Source organism: Mytilus trossulus, chromosome 10 (assembly GCF_036588685.1).
Source record: "Mytilus trossulus isolate FHL-02 chromosome 10, PNRI_Mtr1.1.1.hap1, whole genome shotgun sequence".
Classification (NCBI taxonomy): domain Eukaryota; kingdom Metazoa; phylum Mollusca; class Bivalvia; order Mytilida; family Mytilidae; genus Mytilus; species Mytilus trossulus.
The window spans coordinates 25,745,396-25,768,800 of NC_086382.1; the positions used below are offsets into that span (position 1 = coordinate 25,745,396).

A 23,405-nucleotide genomic window follows, 5' to 3' on the forward strand; every position below is an offset into this window, starting at 1 on the left:
CTTTTCTCACTTTCGCTGTCCCATGGCCAGCTCAAGCGAGAAAATCAATCTCGTTGAGATGATCAACGATAATCTATATTTATCAACCAACAACATATTTTTCTTTACAATCATTGAAATAATCGACAGAATCCAAGACATTTTAAAACGTTGTACCCGACGTACGTTACCAATACTATACAATTGTAAATTACAACATTGCACAATGTAAACATATTAAGATTAATATTGGTGAACGACACGTGAAACCGGAAAACATTAACACTTATAGTGTCAACAAAAGAATTGAAGTACCACTCAGAAATATGATTGAAAATGGGAAATCTTTGAATAAAACTCATAATATGTTTTTTACAATGTGTTGATCATGATTGACTAGGTTAATAACCATCGACCAGAAATAGATTAAGATATGCACGACTTGCACATGGCAGAACTAATCATACCAGGTAATACAAACTTGTCGTCGATACCAGGCTTTTAGTTTTGTACGCCAGATGCATGTTCCGCCTACCCTTAGATTGTACTACACACCTTGATTAAAATTAATTTGGCTCGTTTAATTTTCAGAAATTTTTGACAAAATATTTACTTTGATCCTTTGTCAAAAATATTCAAAAGAAACTCGAGCCACACACTTTATCTGAAAAAAATCATTAAAAATATATAGCAGTTTGATAAACACTAAATTTTATCATTCAGAAGCTTAACATGATCTTTACAATAATGCATTATTGAACGTTTAGCTGATTTTTACAGAGTTATCTCCCTGTAGTGTTATGTTCCACCCTGAACTTATTATTCAGCTCGAATCCAACAATTGGAAGGCCAAACATTTCCTTGTAATTTTGAAGGTTCGGTTACGGAGTTAGGTTTTTGTGAAATGTTTTGTAAACTATAATAGTTCATAATGTTTTCGTCGTTTATCCACATTTTGAAAATTCGTTTTGTTTTATATTAAGTAAAATGGAATATGTGCCAATGAGAAAGACTAACCAAATAGTACACACACAAAGAGAATCTAGAGGTAAATATGATCCTAGCTGTGTTTCGTCCACTTTCATCCGGCTTAAATAAACCCACCATAGAAACCAAGATTCTGATAATATCGAGAGCGATAGGAAGTTGATACAATTTAAGACACTGGCCACGTTCAAATTGAACTCGAGTTCTGACTAGAGTTCCAAATGAACGGTAAATTATTTTGAAGAGTAAGGTCTCTAGATTACCGGAAGCACAAGGCACCTACTCTGAATATGTTTACATTCAAATTTGATTGGATTGACGTCATAACATCCGAGATAACCATTCAATCTCAAGAAACCCTGCCACAACCTAGGGCTCCTCGAGTTCTAATGGCGGGAAAGCTATATCCAATCATAACAGGTGTTATACATGACCATGTCAACCCATCTACTGTGAAGCATTTTTCAGGAGCATTTTAACATGTATTTCACGTTCCAAACGGCTGTACTGAAAAAATTATTTTGCATGGTGCTATATATATATGCAGTGCAGATGAATAAAATTGAGAATGGAAATGGGGAATGTATCAAAGGGACAACAACCCGACTATAGAAAAAACAAACAACAGAAGGTCACCAACAGGTCTTCAATGTAACGAGAAATTCCCGCACCCGGAGGCGTCCTTCAGCTGCCCCCTAAACAAATATATACTAGTTTAGTGATAATGAACGCCAAACTAATTTCCAAATTGTACACAAGAAACTAAAATTAAAATAATACAAGACTAACAAAGACCAGAAGGTCCTGACGTGGGACAGGCGCAAAAATGCGGCGGGGTTAAACATGTTTCCCTATAAATAAATGTATTTTGACATGCAAGGTAATGATAGTAAGAAAATATAAAAATTCAAAATTATGTTAGTATTAGCATATTTATGAATTTCATTGTAGGCAAATTTAAATAAAACTGAGTAAATAATTTGATGAGTTAATAACAACAACAAACACACTTCTTTGCAGCTATTTCCACTTTAAAAGATAAGTATGTTGCATTTAACACATCACATTCATTATTTTGGTAAACCTAAGAATTAAAAAAATATGCATGAAGAGTGGGTACATGGGACACAGATGATGGTCCGCTTGCACATACCGTTAAAAAGAAACATAACTCAAGAACGACAAAAATGACGGAACCAAAATTCGAACTTATCTGTGTTTATTTAAGTACCACATTGTATGTACAAGTCTCATAAGATTTTTTCGAGTCAAACTTAATTTCATTTTGGAACGTGGTAAGGACGGACAGGTTAACACTTAATTTCCCCTCCGCCACTATTTTTAAGGCATAAAGAAGAAACCCTAGGCTCTTATTATTGTTCAAAAGAAAAAAAGTAAAAACTTAAGTCGTTATGATGTCGATCTCGGCATTGTTTTGAAATAAATAAAATCAAAGTAAAGATATATTTACATTTTCACTTTCACCTTCGGAAAGGAAAATTTTTTATGGTCCGATTTTACATAGTTTGGTTGCAGAAGTGGTGTACCAAAGTTATGCAATAAAAAAAACAATATTAGAAATGAAGTTGATTAAATACATTTATTGTGATAAAATGTGGCTGATACCACGTGTTCTTATAGCATGATGTTCTCGATAAGTTTACGTCTTTCTTGAAGAGGGCTCTGATTCCACGAATATAACACTGTAAGTATGTATGCAGACAGCTGAAAGATCGAGTATGATCTTATTCATATACATCCTTGAATTTAGCCTCAATATTGAGTTATGCTCTACCGTAAACTTCCACCAAAATGTATCACAACTTATGATCAAATTATATATATCATCTTTAATTTATACCACCATATCACCTTAAGAGTGTTTTTTGTGAAGTTGGTAAAATGACCGTCCGGTGACGTGTTCGTGTTGTGTCAGCTGTTTATCTAGCTAGGGTACCGTTTTGAATTAATTTTTTAAAATTCATGTTACTTTATGTTAATATCCAAATAGTATGGCAGACAATCGTAATAAAGAAACTATTTTATTTATAGTTAGAAATTGCGTTGTTAATTTCCGCCATTTAAAATATAGATTAATATTTAGGCGGAGTAGACTACTTCCCTGGCTGAGATTTTTTGTTAATGAATTGAAAGTTAATTTAATTTTATATTTTCATAAAGCCTATATTATTAACTTTCCAATGAACCAAATTTGCTTACAAGACATTAATTTTGAAGAAGATATTTATATTATTATTATGGTTTTGGGATAATTTCACCAAAAACTAACGTAATAGGCATACTCTTGGCAGATTTGTTCATTTAAGAAAAAAAATTATATAAATATAGAATTTTAGAATGATTATACCCTCAAATTTATAATCGCCAAAAACATTATGCAAGACAGTTGTTTTGGAGAAGAAGAAAAAAGTTATAAATATTTTTTTCTCAGCAATTTCAGCAATTTTTCTTATTAAATTTTTTTAATTTCATTTTTTTCAAACAAAACTATATATGAGAATAGTCTGTTCTTTATCATACAATTTAACATTTATTTAAACAATAATACTGAGTAAAAAAGTAACTGATGAAAAATTATCGAAATTTTCAAAATAACTGTCCTGCTTTTATACCTTCCCGGAAATGTGCCTAAACCGTCAGGATACTAATTTTATCTTTTCATCAACATATCCGGGTCGGCGGCGAATTTGTATTTTAAAAACAAAGTTTAATATTTAATATTTTAAGCTCGAATTGAACTTGCCAATTGCTTATGTAAGTTCCAAATAAGAAGCATGTTCACAAACATATGATTTAAATTCATACACCGAAATCCCGGGCTCAAAAACACGAAATCCCGAAATCCCGGGCTCAAAATGACTTAATGGGCTATTCCAGAAATATTCTGTCCCCCCCCTATGGAAGACATAAGATGTAAAAAAAAAAATCCATGGAAATTTTTTTCACCATTACCAAAATGTTCTGGAATTCCAGATTTTAAACACGTTATAAAACTTAAATGTACTGGATTTTTTTTCATACTGTTGTCAATTTGTCTGGAAATTTAACTGTAAATATTAGAAACAATGCCTATGGAAGACATCAGTTAATTTTTTTTTGTCTGGAATTTATCGGTTTCTTTCTAAATGAGCCAAAAAAACTGGAATTTTATACTAAGTAATTATAAGTAACATATTATATGCCACCGTAACCAAAAGAAAAGAAACTGTGTTTGAAAGTTTCAGGACAAACAAATCCTTGACTACAAGAACTGCTAGCTAACATGTTTACCAGTGTTTAAAAAGGCTTGTTAATGGCTTGACAAAAACACCACTATGCCAGTAGAATTTGGATCTAGCACATGCGTTCTTGTAACCTCGCTGTATATATTTTCTCTATATATCTGTCCCAAGTCAGAAGCCTGTAATTTTAGTGGTTGTCACTTTTACTATATTTCATATTTGTTTTTCTTTTAATGTTTTGTACATGTATATCAATTTCAATTTTTGGCCATTGTTTTTTTTTGTCTGTATTGTTTTATAATTGTATCAATAAACCAATTTTTTGAGACGTTTCAGCTTTATTGATACAATTATAAAGAGTGTTCCCTATTGGAATTTTGAAAACAATGTATTGTTTTACACAGGTCATTTTTAGGCCCATTCTAGCTTACTATGCTGTGTGAGCCTAGGATCAACTGGAGTTATTTATTTTCAAAAATAATAATAAACGAGCCTGTAGCAAGTTCATTTATAGTAATTAAATTGAAAAACAAGAGTTGATATCAAGCAAAATTCAATTTTCACAAGTTGTTAAACCTATTTCTCTTGAGGTCAACACTCTCAGTGTGAAATTAAAAATATGTAGTTTTCATTATTACATACTTTTAATGCTAATTACATTTGTAGGTGAAAGTGTCAAAATAATGGGATCAAAAGCACAAACAGCAAATTATAGCTGTTAAGAATGCATATGGGAAAAATGTTAGGAGAGATAATTGATTTGACCACTATTGTATTATAATATATCGGCTACATTTACACATTGTTTAAATTTACCACATCAAAAGATTCTGACATCTAATTAGCTACAGACACTTGTGATATAAACAGGCAAGTTGAAAACTTGACCTTCATCTAAATTTCCAGATATGATCATATTTAATGAAGCTTGAAATAATGACCATGATGAACTTTTCAGCAGCTCATCCCTACCACTAAATAAATAGTAAATGAAATTAGAGTTCCTGTTTGAAAATGCAAATGATTAAACAACACGACTTAATTGCTGAAGTTCAATTATGAATGCAATAATCATTCCATAAACCTTCAAAGATGAACACTTTGAAAAATACTGGTGTTTTAGATATGAAATGCTTTTGAAAGAATAATGTCTTACTGAAAAATTCCAATATCTTCATAAAAAAAATCAAACCACCCATTTTTTTAAGAAAAAGAACAAAGTTAAAAACAGATCTATGTTTACAATGTATCATTTTTTACATATCCTTCTCAAGCAGAAAAACTTCAAAAAGAATTCAGGTAATACTAGCATCTTTTTAAAACAGATTCTACAATAGGTGTCCAATCCCATAAAAACCTATCAATAGGATTCAAAAGAAATAGAACATTGCTGAATTAGTGAAATGAGCTATAAAATTATTTGTATAAACATCACAGTTCCTACAAAATTTCTCACTGTGCAGAACTAATTAAAGACCATCATCATGTAAACCACACATGTAAACTGATATTCTGAAGACAAAATTCTTTTCATGAAACACTGAATTCAACATTTATTGAAATAGTTAGAAAATCAAAAAATCAAATTTTAAATTTCAAATTATATATATTTTTGATAAATAGAAAAAGATATTAATAAACTTTAAACAGTAATAAGAAACATGAAAGAAAAACAAAAAAAAAACCCAAAGGGGTCACTAGTCTCTAATGAAGGTTTCCCCTTAATTTTAAACACAATTCTGGGAGAAAATAAACATTGCTACATAGCACTGAGTATCAATGAAATGCCAGAAACATAATTTGCACCAAATATGTGGATATTTGATCAATTTCTATGAAATTATCCCTGATTACAGAAAATGATAATTGAACGTTTAACTTGTACTCTTAATTTATCTTTTCGACTACAAAATTGTGACTTTTTGAATTAAAATGTTGCTTATTTGATTAGTGGTAGCTCTGTAGATCCCCATCTGCATATCTCTTCAATTTAATCATTGCAAGATATGTTTTTATCTTTATTTTAAAAATTAATCAAAATTTGTTCAGGGTTCTACATGTATCTTCTGATTATGAGAAAGCTTCTGTCTAGGTTTTGTAAGTTAGAATTCCACAAAAGTTTGACAAAAGTAATTCAAAATCTTTCACTTACCTAAATGTTGACTGTTATATAATATTTCTTAGTGAATTATGGAAGAATGGGTTGAAAATCTTAATTTTACTCTACACGTCAGGTAATTATCAAGAATGAAGAAACAGTTTCCTGAAATTCCTTGAAGGTTTAAGGAGGAAGGTTGTACATGTATATAAATGCTTAATGAACAAAAATGTAATCATCAGTAAAACACAGCCCCCCTCTAAATCTGCCTCTGAATGCCTAAAAAATGTAATTAAGTTGAGCATTTGGGACCCAAAATATCAAAGAGATTTTGCCAAATACAGCTAACAGCTAAGGTATTCTATTCCTGCAATAAAAAATCATTAGTTTTTGAAAATGTCAAAGTTTTGTAAACAAAATATGTTTATACATGTACTGCAAAAGAAAATAGTCCATTATATCAATGAAATATTGAAAAAGAATAAAAAAATCTCTTAATGCTGTCTTTGTATAGAAGAAGCGTCTGTCAGATAACTAAAATTTAACAAATCTTTTTTTTTTTTTTTAACCAAAAATGAATTTAAAAGTTGATGACACTAGAAAGAATGGCTATGGCAACCCTAGTTTCAGGCTTGACAAATAGTAAATTGTGAAACAGTATGTCTTATTAAGAATGTCAGTTTGTTATGTGTAATGATTTTTTCTCTAATTTAGTCAATTTATCCCTTTCTGCACCCATTGTATAAAAAAATTTAATCAACGTGTGGGTCATTTGACCTCAGTTCTTCATTGGTTAAAATCCGATTATGACATCGAATGTTCTTGTTTTCCTCTGAATTTCCTATTGTGACGGCATGAAAAAAGGCGGCCATGCCTGATGACGTCACATAGAAAGAACACATCTTGTTGCAGATCAGTCGCAAAGAAGCAAGCAATAAGTTTGCCTGCATATTGTTTAAAAATCATTAGAGAAACAGATTCCACCACCAAACCTCTAGTAATACGATATTTATCCACTCTCGACAGTTAAAAGCCTTGCGTTTTAAATTTGAAAATTTATTTAACTGTCTCGAGTGGATAAATATCGTATCATACCTGATGCAGTGGTAGAATCTATATTTATAAACTTTAAAATTTCAAAATTCATGTCAAATTTTAGACATCATTGTTAAGAAAATACATTTTCAGATTATTCAATCGGTAGGAGAACATTCATCTTAAGTTTCATTCCAGTTCACAATAAAAATATTTTTGAAAATAGGTTAATTCTTAAAACATCAGTCATTTCTTATTAAATATATTCATGATATTTATTTCTTATTAAATACATTTATTTTCTTATCTTAGTTACATTTGTACACATGTATATACTTTCTGACATATGAGAATAAAACACTTGAACACAAATTATCAATTTATAAAAGTTCACATTGCCTTGCATTAATTAAAAAAAAAAAAGGGGGAGATCTTCTTTGTGTAAAATCAAAGGTCAGTAGACAGTTGGCCACAGATTCTGAAAACAATCTATTTATGTGTAACAGTATTTTGCAATGCATAGTACCCAGCTGGTCATTTCTGGTCATTCATCATGTTCATCTACAATATTGTGGTAATTATAGAGGATTTCCTGCTGTGAAGACAAACAAGTGTGTTTGAATAAAGGATGTATCAATTATCTGTTAAATTGGTAAATGTTCTGGCTATTGAGCTGAATTAACCCAAAATCTGACATTTGTTTATATGTTATAGGCCTAGGACAAACACTAAATTTCATTCTAAAATTTAGGAGATATCAAATTGCACAATTTATTGGTGTTAATTAATGATGAAAAATACAGATTAAATTCTAAATATATATTAGGTCAAATTATCATCTTCTAAATAATATCACAAGTCTGTGAAACTAATCAGATGTCAGTATTTATAATTACTTTTGATATATACATGTAAGTTAAAAACTGTCATTAAGGCATCAAAAATTTTGTCAAACCAAATTTTTCTGTTTTTGTCTACCCTTGTGATAGAATTTTCCTACTGATGCTGAGTCATAGATGCTGTTAATCTGGAATTTGGAAATTTGCACCTGATTTACATTCAACAGTTTTGTATACATGAAACAAGATAAAAATTATAGAATGCACTTCTGTAAATAAAACAAAGATATTGAAATTTTCCATGGGAAACCTCTTTACAGCTAAAACTGTGCCACTTTAACTATGAAGTTTTGTAAAACATTATATCCTAGAATGAAAAGTTGTTAATATGCAAACCTATTTTATTCAAAAGTCAAAAACATACAGCTGTGCAGCATATTTTCAACATTTACATGCCCAGAACGACTAAGAGTTTGAACTTATACTAATGAAAGTCTGTACTTCTCCCCTACCCTCTTTCCCCTTCACTATGGGTCTTCCTCATATTTCAAGTTGGCCCCTACGTACTATAAATGTCAACGTATACTGGTAATATTTCTAAGTTAAAAAATGTATGTCTCTATGTCAGAGATAAAACATATATACGGTATCCCCCAAAAGAGGCATATGCATGGTTTATTTAAATTTTATCAGTGTAATAGCTACCGTAATTGAAAACAGTACAATATTTTGAATGCTCCTGCTCTCTTAACTACTATTGCTGACAGTGTCAGATCTCTGCCCCTCCCCCATTATTTTGAAGTCTTTTCATGTTTATACATGTACATGGGGAATTGATCAATACTCTTGTGTAATATACCTGGAAATAATGGGTCACCAAATATTTCTGTTCTGGAAAATCTTAATGAATATCAGTAAAAAATTTCTGGAAATTATTCGCTCCTTTGAAAATTACATGGAATTTCTTGTGCACCAATAGACAAAAAGTTTGGATTTTTTTTGTCCAGATGGAAATTTTGTTTGGAATTTTAGAAAAAATAAAGGAAAAAATATCTGGAATTCCAATGTCTTCCATAGGGGGGGGACAGACTAATTCTGGAATAGCCCAATCTCGAGGTCCCGAAATTCAAATAAAGAATTCCCAGATCCCTCGAGGGTCAATCCCGAAATCCCGAGCTTAAAAACACCCGATCCCGGAGTCCCGATAAAGGTCCTATCCCCCCTCATATTTTGAGTGTTCTGTGGTATATTTTTAGTGTTCTGTAGTATTCTGGTGTGTTCTGTGGTAAAAAGACGCTCCACCTTTTGTGTGATCTATTGAATATTCAATGTTTATTATTTATTTTTAACTAATGAATACAAGTTAAAACATTTTTTTGGCTCTTTAAGGTTCATCATAAGGAATTGAAAAATATGGCCGTGTTTACACCTCAAAAATTTACTATGAGTACAGACAAACTAGTACATTTAGGAAAGTTTTAAGGCATGGCAGGAACTAGATATATAAAAGTTATATGAAGTCTACGTTTCAGAAAATGAAAAACTTACCTGCATTTTGATGTGCATTTTTTTCCAGTCTGCAGAAGATAGCAAAATAAACAAACACCCGAGTTTCATTTGATACGGTCCACTCAGTTACACAGTTTAAACCTGTTAAATCACCTATTGTTTACAGGTGTCTATTGTCCATCTATTGTCCATTTAAATCAATACTACTCACAACATTGATTATATGAGGGGAGCTTCTCAATCGTTTTCACTACTTAGTTAATTTTTGCACCTTCTGCAGGAACGAAAAAAAATGGATAGCAAAATCTAGAAAAGTTAATAATTTTCTGAAACATAAAATGCATTTAAAATTTATATATCTAGTTCCTGCCATCCCTTAAAACTGTTGCAGGTGTATAGGTTAGTCTGTACTCAGAGTAAAATTTGGGGTGTAAATGCGGCCATTTTAGCCAAAAGGTTATGATGAACCTTAAGTCTCTTCACCATGTTCATTGAATTCACAAAATACACAAATTTCCGTGAATATTTCACATTATAATCACAATGATATTTTACTATAAAATAGTAAGCAGGACAAGGTATAAGTAGCCTTTAAAGTCAATTTGGCTATTCATCCTTAGATTTTTTGATTTAACAAAATGTATTAATAAATTACACAACAATTAAGAAATATTAAAGTAAAATTCAATTGTTTTAACCTTTAGTCCAAATAATAAGACGTAGGAATTCGTCCAAGAAAAAAATTAAAATAACCTTGCCTGACGTCATAATTATTTGGACTACCTTTTTTCATGTTCATGATATTCCTTTAAAGCTATGTGATTTAAAAAAACATCATGAACATAGGCCCCTTTTACAAGAGGGTAAGAATGCCCTATAGTCCCACTGTGTCAGACGAGAAAAATATATTTTCGGCTATACTGTCATGACTGTTAGTGCAATGTAGTGTCAAATTGGTTAAAGTTTTATCATGATTATTCAAAATATCCTAGCACCTCTTATCTGACATTTGTTACAAGTCGGTCTCAAATAATTATATTTTACTGTTATTTTTGAGAAAAACATATCTTGGTTTGTCTCTTTTTAATCGCTTCAGATGCACCAAAAATTACCATTGACATCAGTTAGCAAGATTTTTTTAGTGCAGTATTTGTCTGCTCAGAATGGTACACTTTCTGTAACATGGAATCAATGAAGTTAGGTATCGAATTTTCATTGTTTCAATGCCAAAATATTTGATATGAAATAAGAAACTGGAAATACGATTCACGGCCTTCAACAATGTCAGAGCTAAACCCATAAGTACTGCTTAATATGCTTAACTACATGTAGCTATAAATGGCCTTAATATATCATATATCCATGATATCAAAAATTTCAAATAAGAAAACAAATTTATCTGATTTAAATATACAACAAAACAATATTAAACAGAAAACAAACAAAAAATATGATATATATCTGTATACAACAATATTTGAATAGAATAACAGATTTCTCACAGGCAAATACAAAATTTGTTGGGTCTTTTAATCAGTTTTTAATTAATCAAACAAGTTTGTATAAGATATAAACATGTAGCTATATATGCTAGTGAACAATACCATATCTATGTGTGTCTCTTTTTTAGCTCACCTGCCCCAAAGGGCCAAGTGAGCTTTTCTCATCACTTGGCATCCGTCGTCGTCGTCCTGCGTCCGGTGTTAACTTTTACAAAAATCTTCTCCTCTGAAACTACTAAGCCAAATTTAACCAAACTTGGCCACAATCATCATTGGGGTATCTAGTTTAAAAATTGTGTCCGATGACCCGGCTTACCAACCAAGATGGCCGCCATGGCTAAAAATAGAACATAGGGGTAAAATGCAGTTTTTGGCTTATAACTCAAAAACCAAATCATTTAGAGCAAATCTGACTGGGGTAAAATAGTTTATCAGGTTAAGATCTATCAGCCCTGAAATTTTCAGATTAATCTGACATTCCGTTGTTAGGTTGCTGCCCCTGAATTGGAAATTTTAAGGAAATTTTGCTGTTTTTGGTTATTATCTTGAATATTAATATAGATAGAGATAAACTGTAAACAGCAATAATGTTCAGCAAAGTAAGATCTACAAATAAGTCAAACATGACCAAAATGGTCAGTTGACCACTTTAGGAGTTATTGCCCTTTATAGTCAAATTTTAACCATTTTTTGTAAATCTTAGTTATCTTTTAGAAAAATCTTCTTCTCTGAAACTACTGGGCTAAATTAATTGAAACTTGGCCATAACCAACTTATGGGTATATAGTTTAAATATTGTGTCCGGTAACTCGACCAACCAACCAAGATGGCCGCCATGGCTAAACATAGAACATGGGGATAAAATGCAGTTTTTGGCTTATAACTCAAAAACCAAAGCATTAAGAGCAAATCTGACAGGAAGTAAATTGGTAATCAGGTCAAGATCTATCAGCCCTGGAATTTTCAGATGAATTGGATCATCAGTTGTTAGGTTGCTGCCCCTGAATTGGTAATTTTGAGGAAATTTTGCTGCTTTTTGTTATTATCTTGAATATTATTATAGATAGAGATCTATAAACTGTAAACAGTAATAATGTACAGCAAAGTAAGAACTAAAAATAAGTCAACATGACCAATATAGTCAATTGACCCCCTAAGGAGTTATTGCCCTTCATAGTCAAATTTTATCAATTTTCATAAAATTTGTAGATTTTCACTTACATTTTCCACAGAAACTACTGTTATAGATAGAGATAATTGTAGGCAGCAAGAATTTTTAGTAAAGTAAGATCTACAAACACATCACCATCACCAAAACACAACTTTGTCATGAATCCATCTGTGTCCAATGTTTAATATTCACATAGACCAAGGTGAGCGACACAGGCTCTTTAGAGCCTCTAGTTTTAATTGTAACAAAAAATGTTTTGTTTAAATACACTTTTTTGGTCTTTTGGAAAATGTTGTTTGTGCTGTATTTAGACCCTTCTACAACGAAATTTGTTTTACATGCACACATATAAAAATCCAACGCAATCATAGGTTTGAACGTAGTTTTCAATTTTGACTATATACGACATTGAACATACTTGTACTCCTTTCATACAATGGCAATGAATGTAATGGGGTCAACATGGTCAACACAAACTATGTCTTCTCAAAACTTTTATTTACTTCTTGCTCATTCTGACAATGGTATGCAATTCAGTAAGATGTCATGAGCTCTTGTGCATGTTGTGTGAATTGTTATATCTTTTCAAAAAGAAGTTGAATAATAATGACATTAATCTTGACTTTCACTATTAGTATGATGAGGTTGCAGTAATGATTTTTATTTCAGTTTGTACATGTTTGTTAAAGTTAAAAAAAGTCAAGAACATAAAAAGTTATGGCAGACAGTAATACCAAATTTTTCAGTAAACTGAAAACTGTGTGTAAAAATATTGAACAGGGAATCAGTCAGCTTCAAAGTGAGGTAGAAACAAAAACTTCCAGTAGATCCTCTGGTAAAACTGTCATGAAATTGACCAGTCTAAAACAGGAAATCCAAGATATGAAGGTACAGTACAGCCTGTGACTTCCTCTTAGTTATATCCACCCTCTTGCATGGTCAACATCCAATGGTGAACATTTATTGGGGTATTCAATCTTGAGATGTTGGCCATTTATTGGGGGTCATAAATCATAGGCAGATTTTTCATCTAATTATGTTACCTGTTAAAATCAACCAGGGTTGAAGTTTTCAGCTTGTATGTTTCATTAAAATTTACCTGTACAGGTAACTTGGATTTCTTTTAAAATTGACATTTCACCTTTATCAGAGACATATATACGTATCTGCCTTTATGTACTTATTTGTTATATTTTCTGAAGAAGAAAAAATACTAGCTTGGCACTTAAACATCATGAACATTGTTAAAGTGAATAAGATGTGGGAAATGTGTCAATTACACAACAATCCAACAATACAAACAAATAAAACACATCTAGATTTTAAAATATTGCATTTGACCTATCAAAATTATAATTTGAGGGGTTGATAAATAAAATTACTTGTGTTTATATATGAACATGTATATAAATTTTGGAAAAAATTAAGGGCAGATAATTCAAAGCATGAAAGGAAACTTAAAATCTTAATATTTTACTATTTCAAGTAAATATTATGAATTATATTAGTAATACCCCTGACCAAAAGTCTTCAACAATAAATAGGTGTTGATTCAAAATGCCATTTATGCCTAACTCTAAATTATCCTGCTAAAATTGTAAATAGATAGATTCTGCCATGTACCTTTAATTTGTATACAGAAATTATAAAAAAAACAAAACAAACAAAACAAAATTCTTTAATAACAAACAAAATAAAAATAAATGGTAGAAAGACAACCAAACAACACAGAAGTTCATGATGTTATATCTACCAAAAGGCATATATCCAAACTCATAAATGAGGGCCCTCATGGGGTTTTTGATTATGTGATTACTTGGCCGTTTTTTTAATGATTATTTGATTATTAAGCCAAATATTTCATGATTATTTGATTACCTAGGACTGTATTTTTAGTTTATGATTATTTGATTACTAAAGATAAGCAAATATTTAATGATTATGTGATTATATTGGCAAAAAAATGGTGATTATGTGATTACTAGGACCCCCCCATGAGGGGCCTCATAAATTAATAATGAAAAACTGACATTGTCATGGCAAAACGTTACCAAAAGACAAACAACAGCTGAAATAAATCAACATACAATTTATACAAAAAACTAAAGGCAGATGAGCAACACAAAGCCCCTCAATAACACGTATAATCTAGAGTGCTCTGGAAGGGTATGTAGATCCTGCTTAACAGTCTGTAAATATTTTTTTTTAATTAAGGCTGTGTAAAACAATACAAAAATATGAAAGATGATCATGTTTATTTCAGATTGAAGGAAGACAGAAATGTCAAATGTTAGATTTAGAAGGAAAGAAGTTCAATGAATTAATGGAATGCTGTCGTTCTTTGTTAGATATTCAAAATCATAAACTTCATAATATTGAAATTTTTATGAATCAATATGGCTACAGAGACTACACTTTAAAAGGTAAATTTATATTCTTTAAATGAAATTAAGGCTCAGTTCAAAGTGTCAAAGTTGAAATCATCACTTTGAACACAAAAAGTTTATGGACACCATCACAAGTTAATGAATAGATATGTTCCAATAGACTTTTCTCATAATACCAACTTTCGACTCTGGCGTTTATATTTTTTCCACAGGTGGCCTCAGAACACAATTATCCTTCCCCTTGCCTACAATGTATTTTTTGATAAAAGTCAAATTGAATTGAAAACTTTGAATTGCACTACATCAACAGTAAAAAACTGCATCAACAGTGAAATAAATTGAACTGTTTATAGACCATTATGATTCTAATAAAATATGCTCTGATGCTTATCCCAGGACAATCCAACAGTGGTTGAGTCCTATAATCATGCCAGTTGTTGGATTTAAATCTTGGATAAATAACGAAGGCTAATTTCTACCCTACATTCATTTTGGCCAAATCACTACTTTCACTTTCAACTATTTTTTCCATATGTTTTACTTATTTCAATATATGTGCAACTGATCATCTTCGCTAGTTAAGGGTTACGATCCACTCCTCCTCTTTACCCTTGGCAGATTAAGCCAACATTTGTGAAAACAATGCTGCACCATCTATCAGAAGATTAAAGTCGCGCCCATTCTGAATACATTATTCTTGACCAATGGTAGCACTTGAACTCTTCAATTTAGAGGTAAAAACACGGTAGCGTCTAGATTCTGCACTTTTGGTAAAGATGGAAACGAAAATATACTTCATCATTCAACAGGAAACGAAAATATACTTCATCATTCAACATTCATGCATTTGTGCATGAAACATACACAGGAACTTCTATTAGTTGATTAAAAACATTCAAGTTTTCACTAAATATAGTCATATGTTTAGGGATGTGAAGACTTGTTGCACAATAAACACGTGGCAATTGTTTACAAACACCTTCTATATTATATTATATAGACACTTTTTGATTGGATGCAGCAAGTTTCGACTGCAACCAATGAAAATCCTTATCCTGTGTCTCCAAAATTTTATCTCAATACGCCAAGGGTGCTGTGGAGAGAGCGGGAGTGGATCATAACTCTTGGCTAACAAAGATGGCAACTGATAGGACCACTTCAATAGTAAACAAATCAAAGAAAACAGTAGACAGAATACTATCTGTTTGAATAGTAAAATTTTTTTAATCTATCCAAACTTTTTTTATTTTCAGAAATTAATTTAAAAAAAGAAATTAAAGTGACGTCATGTGACAGTATTGAAACGTAGCAAAATTAGGAATTTGTAGAAGAAAGCTAGGCATGAAAAATAATTTAATTGTCCAGATAACACTCACCTAAAGAAAATTCAGATAAAATTCATAAAAATGTTTTGTATTTTTGTAGAACCAAAGGCAGAAAAACAGGTGGAAGATATTGATGAAAATGATGAAATGAAAGAAAATCAAAAACCGTATGTAATACAGTTATACTGAAGTAGTACTGCCTAGTTTACCATGGAAAGGAGAAAACATGTTTGATAATTTCTGTTGTTATTTGTTTATTAGAAACTTTTTTTGAAAAATTTCTTAATTGACATGATTGAGAGCTTTACCTAAAAAAAAAAATGGATTTTAATTGGCAACTTTTTTTCATTCCTGCAATTGGTGTAAAAAATAAAACAAGTATGTTTCAAATCTTTGAGATGACCATCCTGTGAAACAGTTCTAATGCATTGATTTATATTGACTCCAATTTAACAATATAGAAGAAGAATGGACAAAAAATGCCCATGAAAATGCATTTAACTTTTATATATCTAGTTGATGCTGGCACTTAGACCCTTTCCAACTGCTTTGTGTTTGTAAACAGGGTAATTTGTAGCTCACCTGGCTCACAGACCCAAGTGATTTGTTTTACATTACTTGGCGTCTGTCCTTGTCTGTGATCTTCAAGATACACATCTGTGATTTTAATATTTTTAAAAAATCTCCGTTTACAAAATGTATTTAATATGAATTGTAAATATTTGCTGTGTATGTTCATATATTTTTTCCAGATTAACACCCCCTCAGGAAACAAAACCAGACAGAACGAGAACACCCAAAGCAGAAGATTTTGGATTTAGCAGCTATACCCTGAGGGCTATGGAGAGAGGATTTAGTACAATACAACAAGAGCAACCACAAATAAGGTTTGTATGGGTCTTTCATACAGACATTTTTTCATCATGAAGACAATGTTACTTCTGAAATTTAATGTTCACAGATAGTTGAATTTCAAAAAGACATTTAAAAAAAAAAAATATCGCTCAGACATGAACTAGTTCATTTTATGTGTCAGACTCATAGAACTATTCAAAATATTTGTATAATGACAGTGTTATCTCTTTTTATTCAGAACAAAACATGACTTCCAAAATTATATATATATATATGCTATGTGTACCTTATCTGAATGGAAAGTTGGTTCACTAAAATTGATATCTTTAGGTACATGCAAGTACCAATTTCTAGTCAGTCATGCAGGTTTTATTTGACCTTGACCTCATTTTCATGGTTCTTCGCTTAGTGTTTAGTTTTTGTGTTTTGGTCTGTTATTTCTTAAACTATAAGTCTATAAGCAATAGGTCAGTGTTGGACACAGCCAGTCGCCTGGTCCCCAAGTGCAACCAGAACCTTGACTGGGTGATTAGAAATTGTCAAAAGATGAATAGTAACTGGCCCAAAAATAAATCAATGGTCAACTGTATTATCATTCTCAAAATCGTAGTTTACTCCTATAATAAACCACCCCAACTTCGGAACACCCATTTTCGGAAATCCTCTGGTCACATCGTTAAAACGTGCAAGTGCATTAAAATATCAATATGGCGAATCGTGACAATGTGTTTGTTAATTGTAAGTAAAAAATAGTTTTACTGACAATGGTGGTCGCTAACTATTGGTGTTTTATATAGGCTAGAGACAGTCATTGACAGTTAAACCTCGTCTGACCCATCAAGGGCAAAGGGAATTATGAAACGAACTCAGGCATACACAGATTCATCCAAGAAGCAGTCAAAATATTTTTCAAACAAGTGTGGATAGTTAAACCCCCCAAGGACAGAAACAAGTGCATGTGGCAGTGACATAAGAAAATAATTCGTTTAAAAAAATGTCGTTTTATTTTGTTTTGCATTGACACTTTGGAGACACCTGTTGAAATGACTGCATGACCGAATAGAATATCTTGGAAATTCCCCGTGCTATTTTTAGATGGTTTATCACATGCTCCGATTGTTATCACATGCCTTTCCGTAACGTTATCACATGGCATTCCGGTGATACTCGGCCAATTCCGGAAAATACACTTCAATGCTATTTTTTCAGTGGAAAACATAACAAAGTAGTGTATAAAACAATTATAATGGAAAGTATATCGTGTAAAGTAATAAAAATAATAAAAATAAAAAAAATAAAAAAATAATTAAATAAATGCATTTTTTAAATTTTTTCTAAAATATAATTTAGAAAGTTTCTTTAAAAAAATACTTATCCATACTATGTTCATAATTATGTATATTATTGGTTTTTTTTGTCGATTCGTTTATACTAAACTGTTGTTTTGTTTTTCTCTCTGTTGAGGAATATGATAGAAAAAATTTATATTAAATATATCAAATTTTGGGTCCGATGTCCGTGAACGTTTTTACTCTTTAAACTTCGGGAAACACGTGAAATGATCAATACCTTAGTCTGTTATTTTTCTTTACTGTTGAAGCATATGATAAAAAGATCATAACATGTCATTTTTCATATCGTATGTATTATCAGCCCTCGAGCCATGCATGCGGCTCTTGGGCTGATATTTAACCTAGGGCTGATAATACATGCGATATGAAAAATGCCATGTAATAATCTGATAATATCAGCCCGCTAAGCACCAATTCGAAAAATATGGAATTCACGTTAATTTAATGCTATTATCATACAGTAAAAATCATATGTTATTTAGTCTAAGTATATGATAAAGCTTTATATTTAGGACTCTCAACATAATATTAATGATTAGTAAAGAAGGTGTGACAGTTCAGTGTGTGCACTCTTGTTTATTTTTATTTTAGAGTTGTACCACATTCAGAAGCTAGAATACCTTCCTTATTTAACACAGATGATTTTGTTTCTCTGACTCCCAGTGTATTTGGGAGGCATGTTCCTTTCAACACACCTGGAAAATATCAAGGTAATTTCAGTATATTGTATTGTGATAGAAAAACAAAGGATATGGGGTATCAGTACATGTACAACCTAAAAAAAAAAAGACCACACAAAAAGCGAGGGAAATGGAATTTCTTGAGAGGCTTTTCACTATCATTACATTTCAGTTATTTAACCACTTTCTTTTTTTTAAACAAAATTTATGTGACAGGATGGATTAACCATGTTTGTCATTAATAATTATAATTTTTGACATTTACAATTTGCAAATGAAGAAAATCTGATAAATTTATTGTGTTTAATACTCAAAAGCTGAAACTGAGACATATCAGTTTGACAAACACTTATTTTGATTTATATTTCCTTAACAATAAAACGTGATTAAAATGTTAGGCTGATTTTCAAAGAGCTGTCTCCCTGTTGTGTTATGTACCACCTTAAAAAGCAAAATAATTTTGTAGTACATGTACCAACAAAAGTTTGCATTTTGACAGACAGATTTTTTTTTATCAAACATCTTAATATGAAGATTTTAAAAAAAAGCAATGTGCATTAATTTGAAATTGGTATACTCTAACATACTTGTAAGTGCTGCCAAGTTATCATCACCAGTTCTGATGTTTTAAAATTGAACTGTTCTTTTGAGTTTCAAAAAGTTTCAGCACTACACAGGAAATATAAGAAGAAATTGGATTAAAAACCAAAAATGAGAGAGAAAAATACCATGTTATGATGTTCATGATGAACAGATGTGAAACAAAGTTTTTTATTGCTCATTAAATGAACACTTTTGCGCCTGTCCCAAGTCAGGAGCCTCTGGCCTTTGTTAGTCTTGTATTATTTTAATTTTAGTTTCTTGTGTACAATTTGGAAATTAGTATCACTGAACTAGTATATATTTGTTTAGGGGCCAGCTGAAGGATGCCTCCAGGTGCGGGAATTTCTTGCTACATTGAAGACCTGTTGGTGACCTTCTGCTGTTGTTTTTTTCTATGGTCGGGTTGTTGTCTCTTTGACACATTCCCCATTTCCATTTTCAATTTTATTATAAAGATGAGTTCTATTGCCAGATGTGAAAAGTCTTTACAGATACTGCAAAATCTTTTTTTCCTGGATGGTCCATGAAGAAAATCTACTGGTCCTCATTATTATTTCTAATTCAAGATACTGAAATTGTGTTGGTCCTTTGTAAAAATGTGGGTGGATAATTACTTAGGACCACCACTTTTCAGAAATCTGCTCTATAGTTTTTTTCGTACACCAGCCTCATATGAAGTTTCTTGATGAATTGGTATATCATATGTTGAGCTGTCATTAAAAAAATAATTAAAATTGAGAATGGAAATGGGGAATGTGTCAAAGAGACAACAACCCGACCAAATAAAAAACAACAGCATGTATAGATAACTAATTTTTTTCAGATGCTAGTCCATCATTCCATGATTTCTTCACACCTGCAGACAAAAGACAAAATCAAGAACAACTTTATGGTTCAGATTTTCCTAAATTAAATTTAAATAACAATATGAATATGGCAAGCCCAGAAGCTCCAGTATTTCAGACACCAGGAATGAAACATTTTGGACAAAAGGACCATTTTGAAAGGACAGGACCGGCCATTTCCGCAATAAACAACTTAAATAGAGCACCAATGAATAGTCCCCAGTTACCAGTGTTTCAAAGTGAGAGTGCAAGAAAGTTGATGGAGAATTGTAGTAAACCTCAAATGGATGTTAAAACTAAATCAAGTAGAGCAAAACTGTATGATGATCTCCCCCAGACACCAGAATTTACAGTCAACCTAAAAGTTAGTAATTATTATGCCCCATTTATGGGCATTATGTTTTCTGGTCTGTACGTCCGTCTGTCCTGCTTCTGGTTAAAGTTTTTGATGAAGTTGAAGTCAAATCAACTTGAAACTTATTAAAAATGTTCCCTATGATGTGGGTCTCAATGGGATCTAAGCGTGACGTGGGATTGCCGATATTTTGTAAACGTGACAGTAAAATATTTGTGTCGTGAAAACAGAAAATGAGGTCTGGCAGGACCCTGTCATCCAGGAAATGACAAAAAAAACAAGAATTGCTTATGTATATGGTGTAAGCGGGATACGGGGAATCTGACAAAACAGTAAGCCGGATCCGGGATGGGAACCCCCTATGATATTTTAAAGTCAGATTCGAAATTTTACCCAATTTTCATAGTCCACTGAACATAGAACAATGATAGTGCAGATGGGGCATAGATCTGTGTCCTTGGACACATTCTTGTTCTATTCAAATCTAAAATCACCTGTTATATGATAAATAATGTACTATTGATTCATTATCATGCATCAGATGCTAATTTTCTTTGAATTTTGGTACAGGTGAACCACGAAATTAAATGTTCAACAAATGACAAATTTTCTATAACATGTATAAACTTGTGTGCAGACTTGACAAAACCATAAAATTAAATATCCATGAACATGAAATTTTCCTAAATCTACTAAAAATGTGTACCCCTGAAAATAAATGATTTCACCATGTTCACAGAATGTCAGTCATAAGTATAAACTCATCATAGATACCAGGACTAAATTTTGTATATACGCCAGACGCATGTTTCGTCTACAATAGACTGATCAGTGACGCTCGAATCCAAAATTTTAACCCAACATTTAATATATTGCTTTGTCAGTCCTTTCTCCTTTATATGTGTTATAAAAGATATTTTCTTTCCACTTTTCCCAAAAACTTATAAACAGAATGTCTGTACTAGCTTTGCAGTAATAAATAGTTATGTGTGAGCACCACACATAGGGGCAGATCCAGTCATTTTTAAAAGGAGATACAGATCCTGGAACCCACTCTAGCCACCGTCACAGATCTGTCAGATAACTTCTTTCTCATTGTCAGTTCCTAAATTATGAGTCGGGTATGCTTTCAACAAAAAGTGTGCATTCTTGTTTGATTGTTTTTTTGTTTTAACCTTCAAATTTTGTATGTTAGATAATTGTTGGTCCTTTTGAAAATTCATGCACAATTATTTAAGACTCGCCACTAAAAAGGCCTAGTCATAAATTGTAGAACTTTAAAGAAGATTAAATGTTAATATTTATATGCCATTGGGTTTCTGTCTTGTTGACAAAAAAAAACATTTCTATCATACATCAATGGTGCAAGTTCTAACTGGTAGATTTTTAACCCATAGTAAGTGTGATAGGGGTTACCTATAGGTAACCATAGGCAGCCTCAGGCGTATATCCAAACACACCCAGAATAATAACATGAAAAGAATAAATGTAAAACCAGTATTTTTTGTGACATTGCCAATTAACTGTACTTTGACTATTTTTTTTTTTTTATAGAATATTGTTGATACAGATAATGAAATGCCTACGGAATTCAAGCCATTAGCTGAGAGATTAGGACATGATATAACCAGCAACATCACACCACCTATGCCTGAGATGTTTTCTGACAGACATTCAAAACTTAATAGTGAATGTAAACAACAGATTAGAGACCTGAGTAAAACACCACCGGCTCCAAAATTTTTATCATCCTATGCAAATAATCTTGTTCATAAAAAATAATAAATACGATTGAAATATAGTAGATTTTCTATGTGAATATTTATACCAATATATTTATCTTGTAGTACAATAAATTTGTATATATCTCAATACAAGTTTTGAGCAATGCCATGAATTATCAGAATACTGTGGAAAAACATACAATGCTAGTCAAATTCAGATTCAAAGTCTGAAGGGCACCTACCGTGTATGGGGTTTCGAACAGGTCCAGCAAAAATTATTAACTATGATAGTGTTAATTCTTTATTAAATGAAATAAAAAAAGCGATCTTGACAGTGTAAAAAAGTTATCCAAACATATTTAAGTTTTTATATACATAAAAAAAACAAAAAATTCTGTCAATTGAAGACATAAATGACACATAACTGAAATTGTCACATGTTTTGACACAAATTTTACCATTATATGTATAATAAATATTGACCCAAATATATACATGAACAAATGCAGTATCCAACCTTCCATCTGTATTTACTGATTTTTCATTAGTTTTAAATATTCTTTAATTTTTAGATTAAATTAATAGTAAAAAATTATACATGAATCATTTTTTTATTTTACTGATTTGCTTTGAAAAGAATCATTCTGCAACCCTATATTTTATCATCTTCAAATTCTAACCAAAATGTGTACATATTTTTTTCTGAATAACTGTTATTTTAAAAGTGTGAAATAAAAAAGAACAAAAAAAGAATATGAAAATAATATAGGTATATATAAAAAAAAAATCATTTTGATTGGATATTAGAATAGAACTAGACAAAACCTATCTTGAAAGACAATAATATCTTTTATTTTAAAATGCAGACAAAAAATAGTGTTAATAACTTTGAAAATACCATTATAACTGGCAATTTA

At 31.3% G+C, this 23,405-nt stretch overlaps 1 protein-coding gene across 2 annotated transcripts; it reads left to right on the plus strand.

Annotated features, from left to right (window-relative positions):
- The first annotated feature begins 3,644 nt into the window (after nucleotides 1-3,644).
- Nucleotides 3,645-22,578, plus strand: LOC134687101 (uncharacterized). 2 transcript variants are annotated; one of them, XM_063547093.1, is made up of 8 exons: nucleotides 3,645-3,741; nucleotides 13,032-13,250; nucleotides 14,626-14,785; nucleotides 16,175-16,241; nucleotides 16,827-16,961; nucleotides 18,873-18,991; nucleotides 20,388-20,773; nucleotides 22,319-22,577. In XM_063547093.1, the coding sequence occupies exons 2-8, from the start codon at nucleotides 13,080-13,082 to the stop codon at nucleotides 22,544-22,546; spliced, it is 1,266 nt and encodes a 421-aa protein (XP_063403163.1). In that variant the 5' UTR covers nucleotides 3,645-3,741; nucleotides 13,032-13,079; the 3' UTR covers nucleotides 22,547-22,577. The 2 variants fall into 2 exon arrangements, with proteins under 2 accessions (XP_063403163.1, XP_063403162.1); XM_063547092.1 differs by lacking the exon at nucleotides 3,645-3,741 and having other exon boundaries at nucleotides 22,319-22,578.
- Nucleotides 22,579-23,405: the final 827 nt, after the last annotated feature.

Bases quoted from the DNA above. Each gene is read 5' to 3' on its own strand.
- LOC134687101 (XM_063547093.1), top strand. From the start codon at position 13,080: ATGGCAGACAGTAATACCAAATTTTTCAGTAAACTGAAAACTGTGTGT. The intron at 16,242-16,826 runs GTATGTAATACA...TATTTTTTCCAG, and splicing joins ATGAAAGAAAATCAAAAACC to ATTAACACCCCCTCAGGAAA. The intron at 16,962-18,872 runs GTTTGTATGGGT...TTTTTATTTTAG, and splicing joins CAAGAGCAACCACAAATAAG to AGTTGTACCACATTCAGAAG.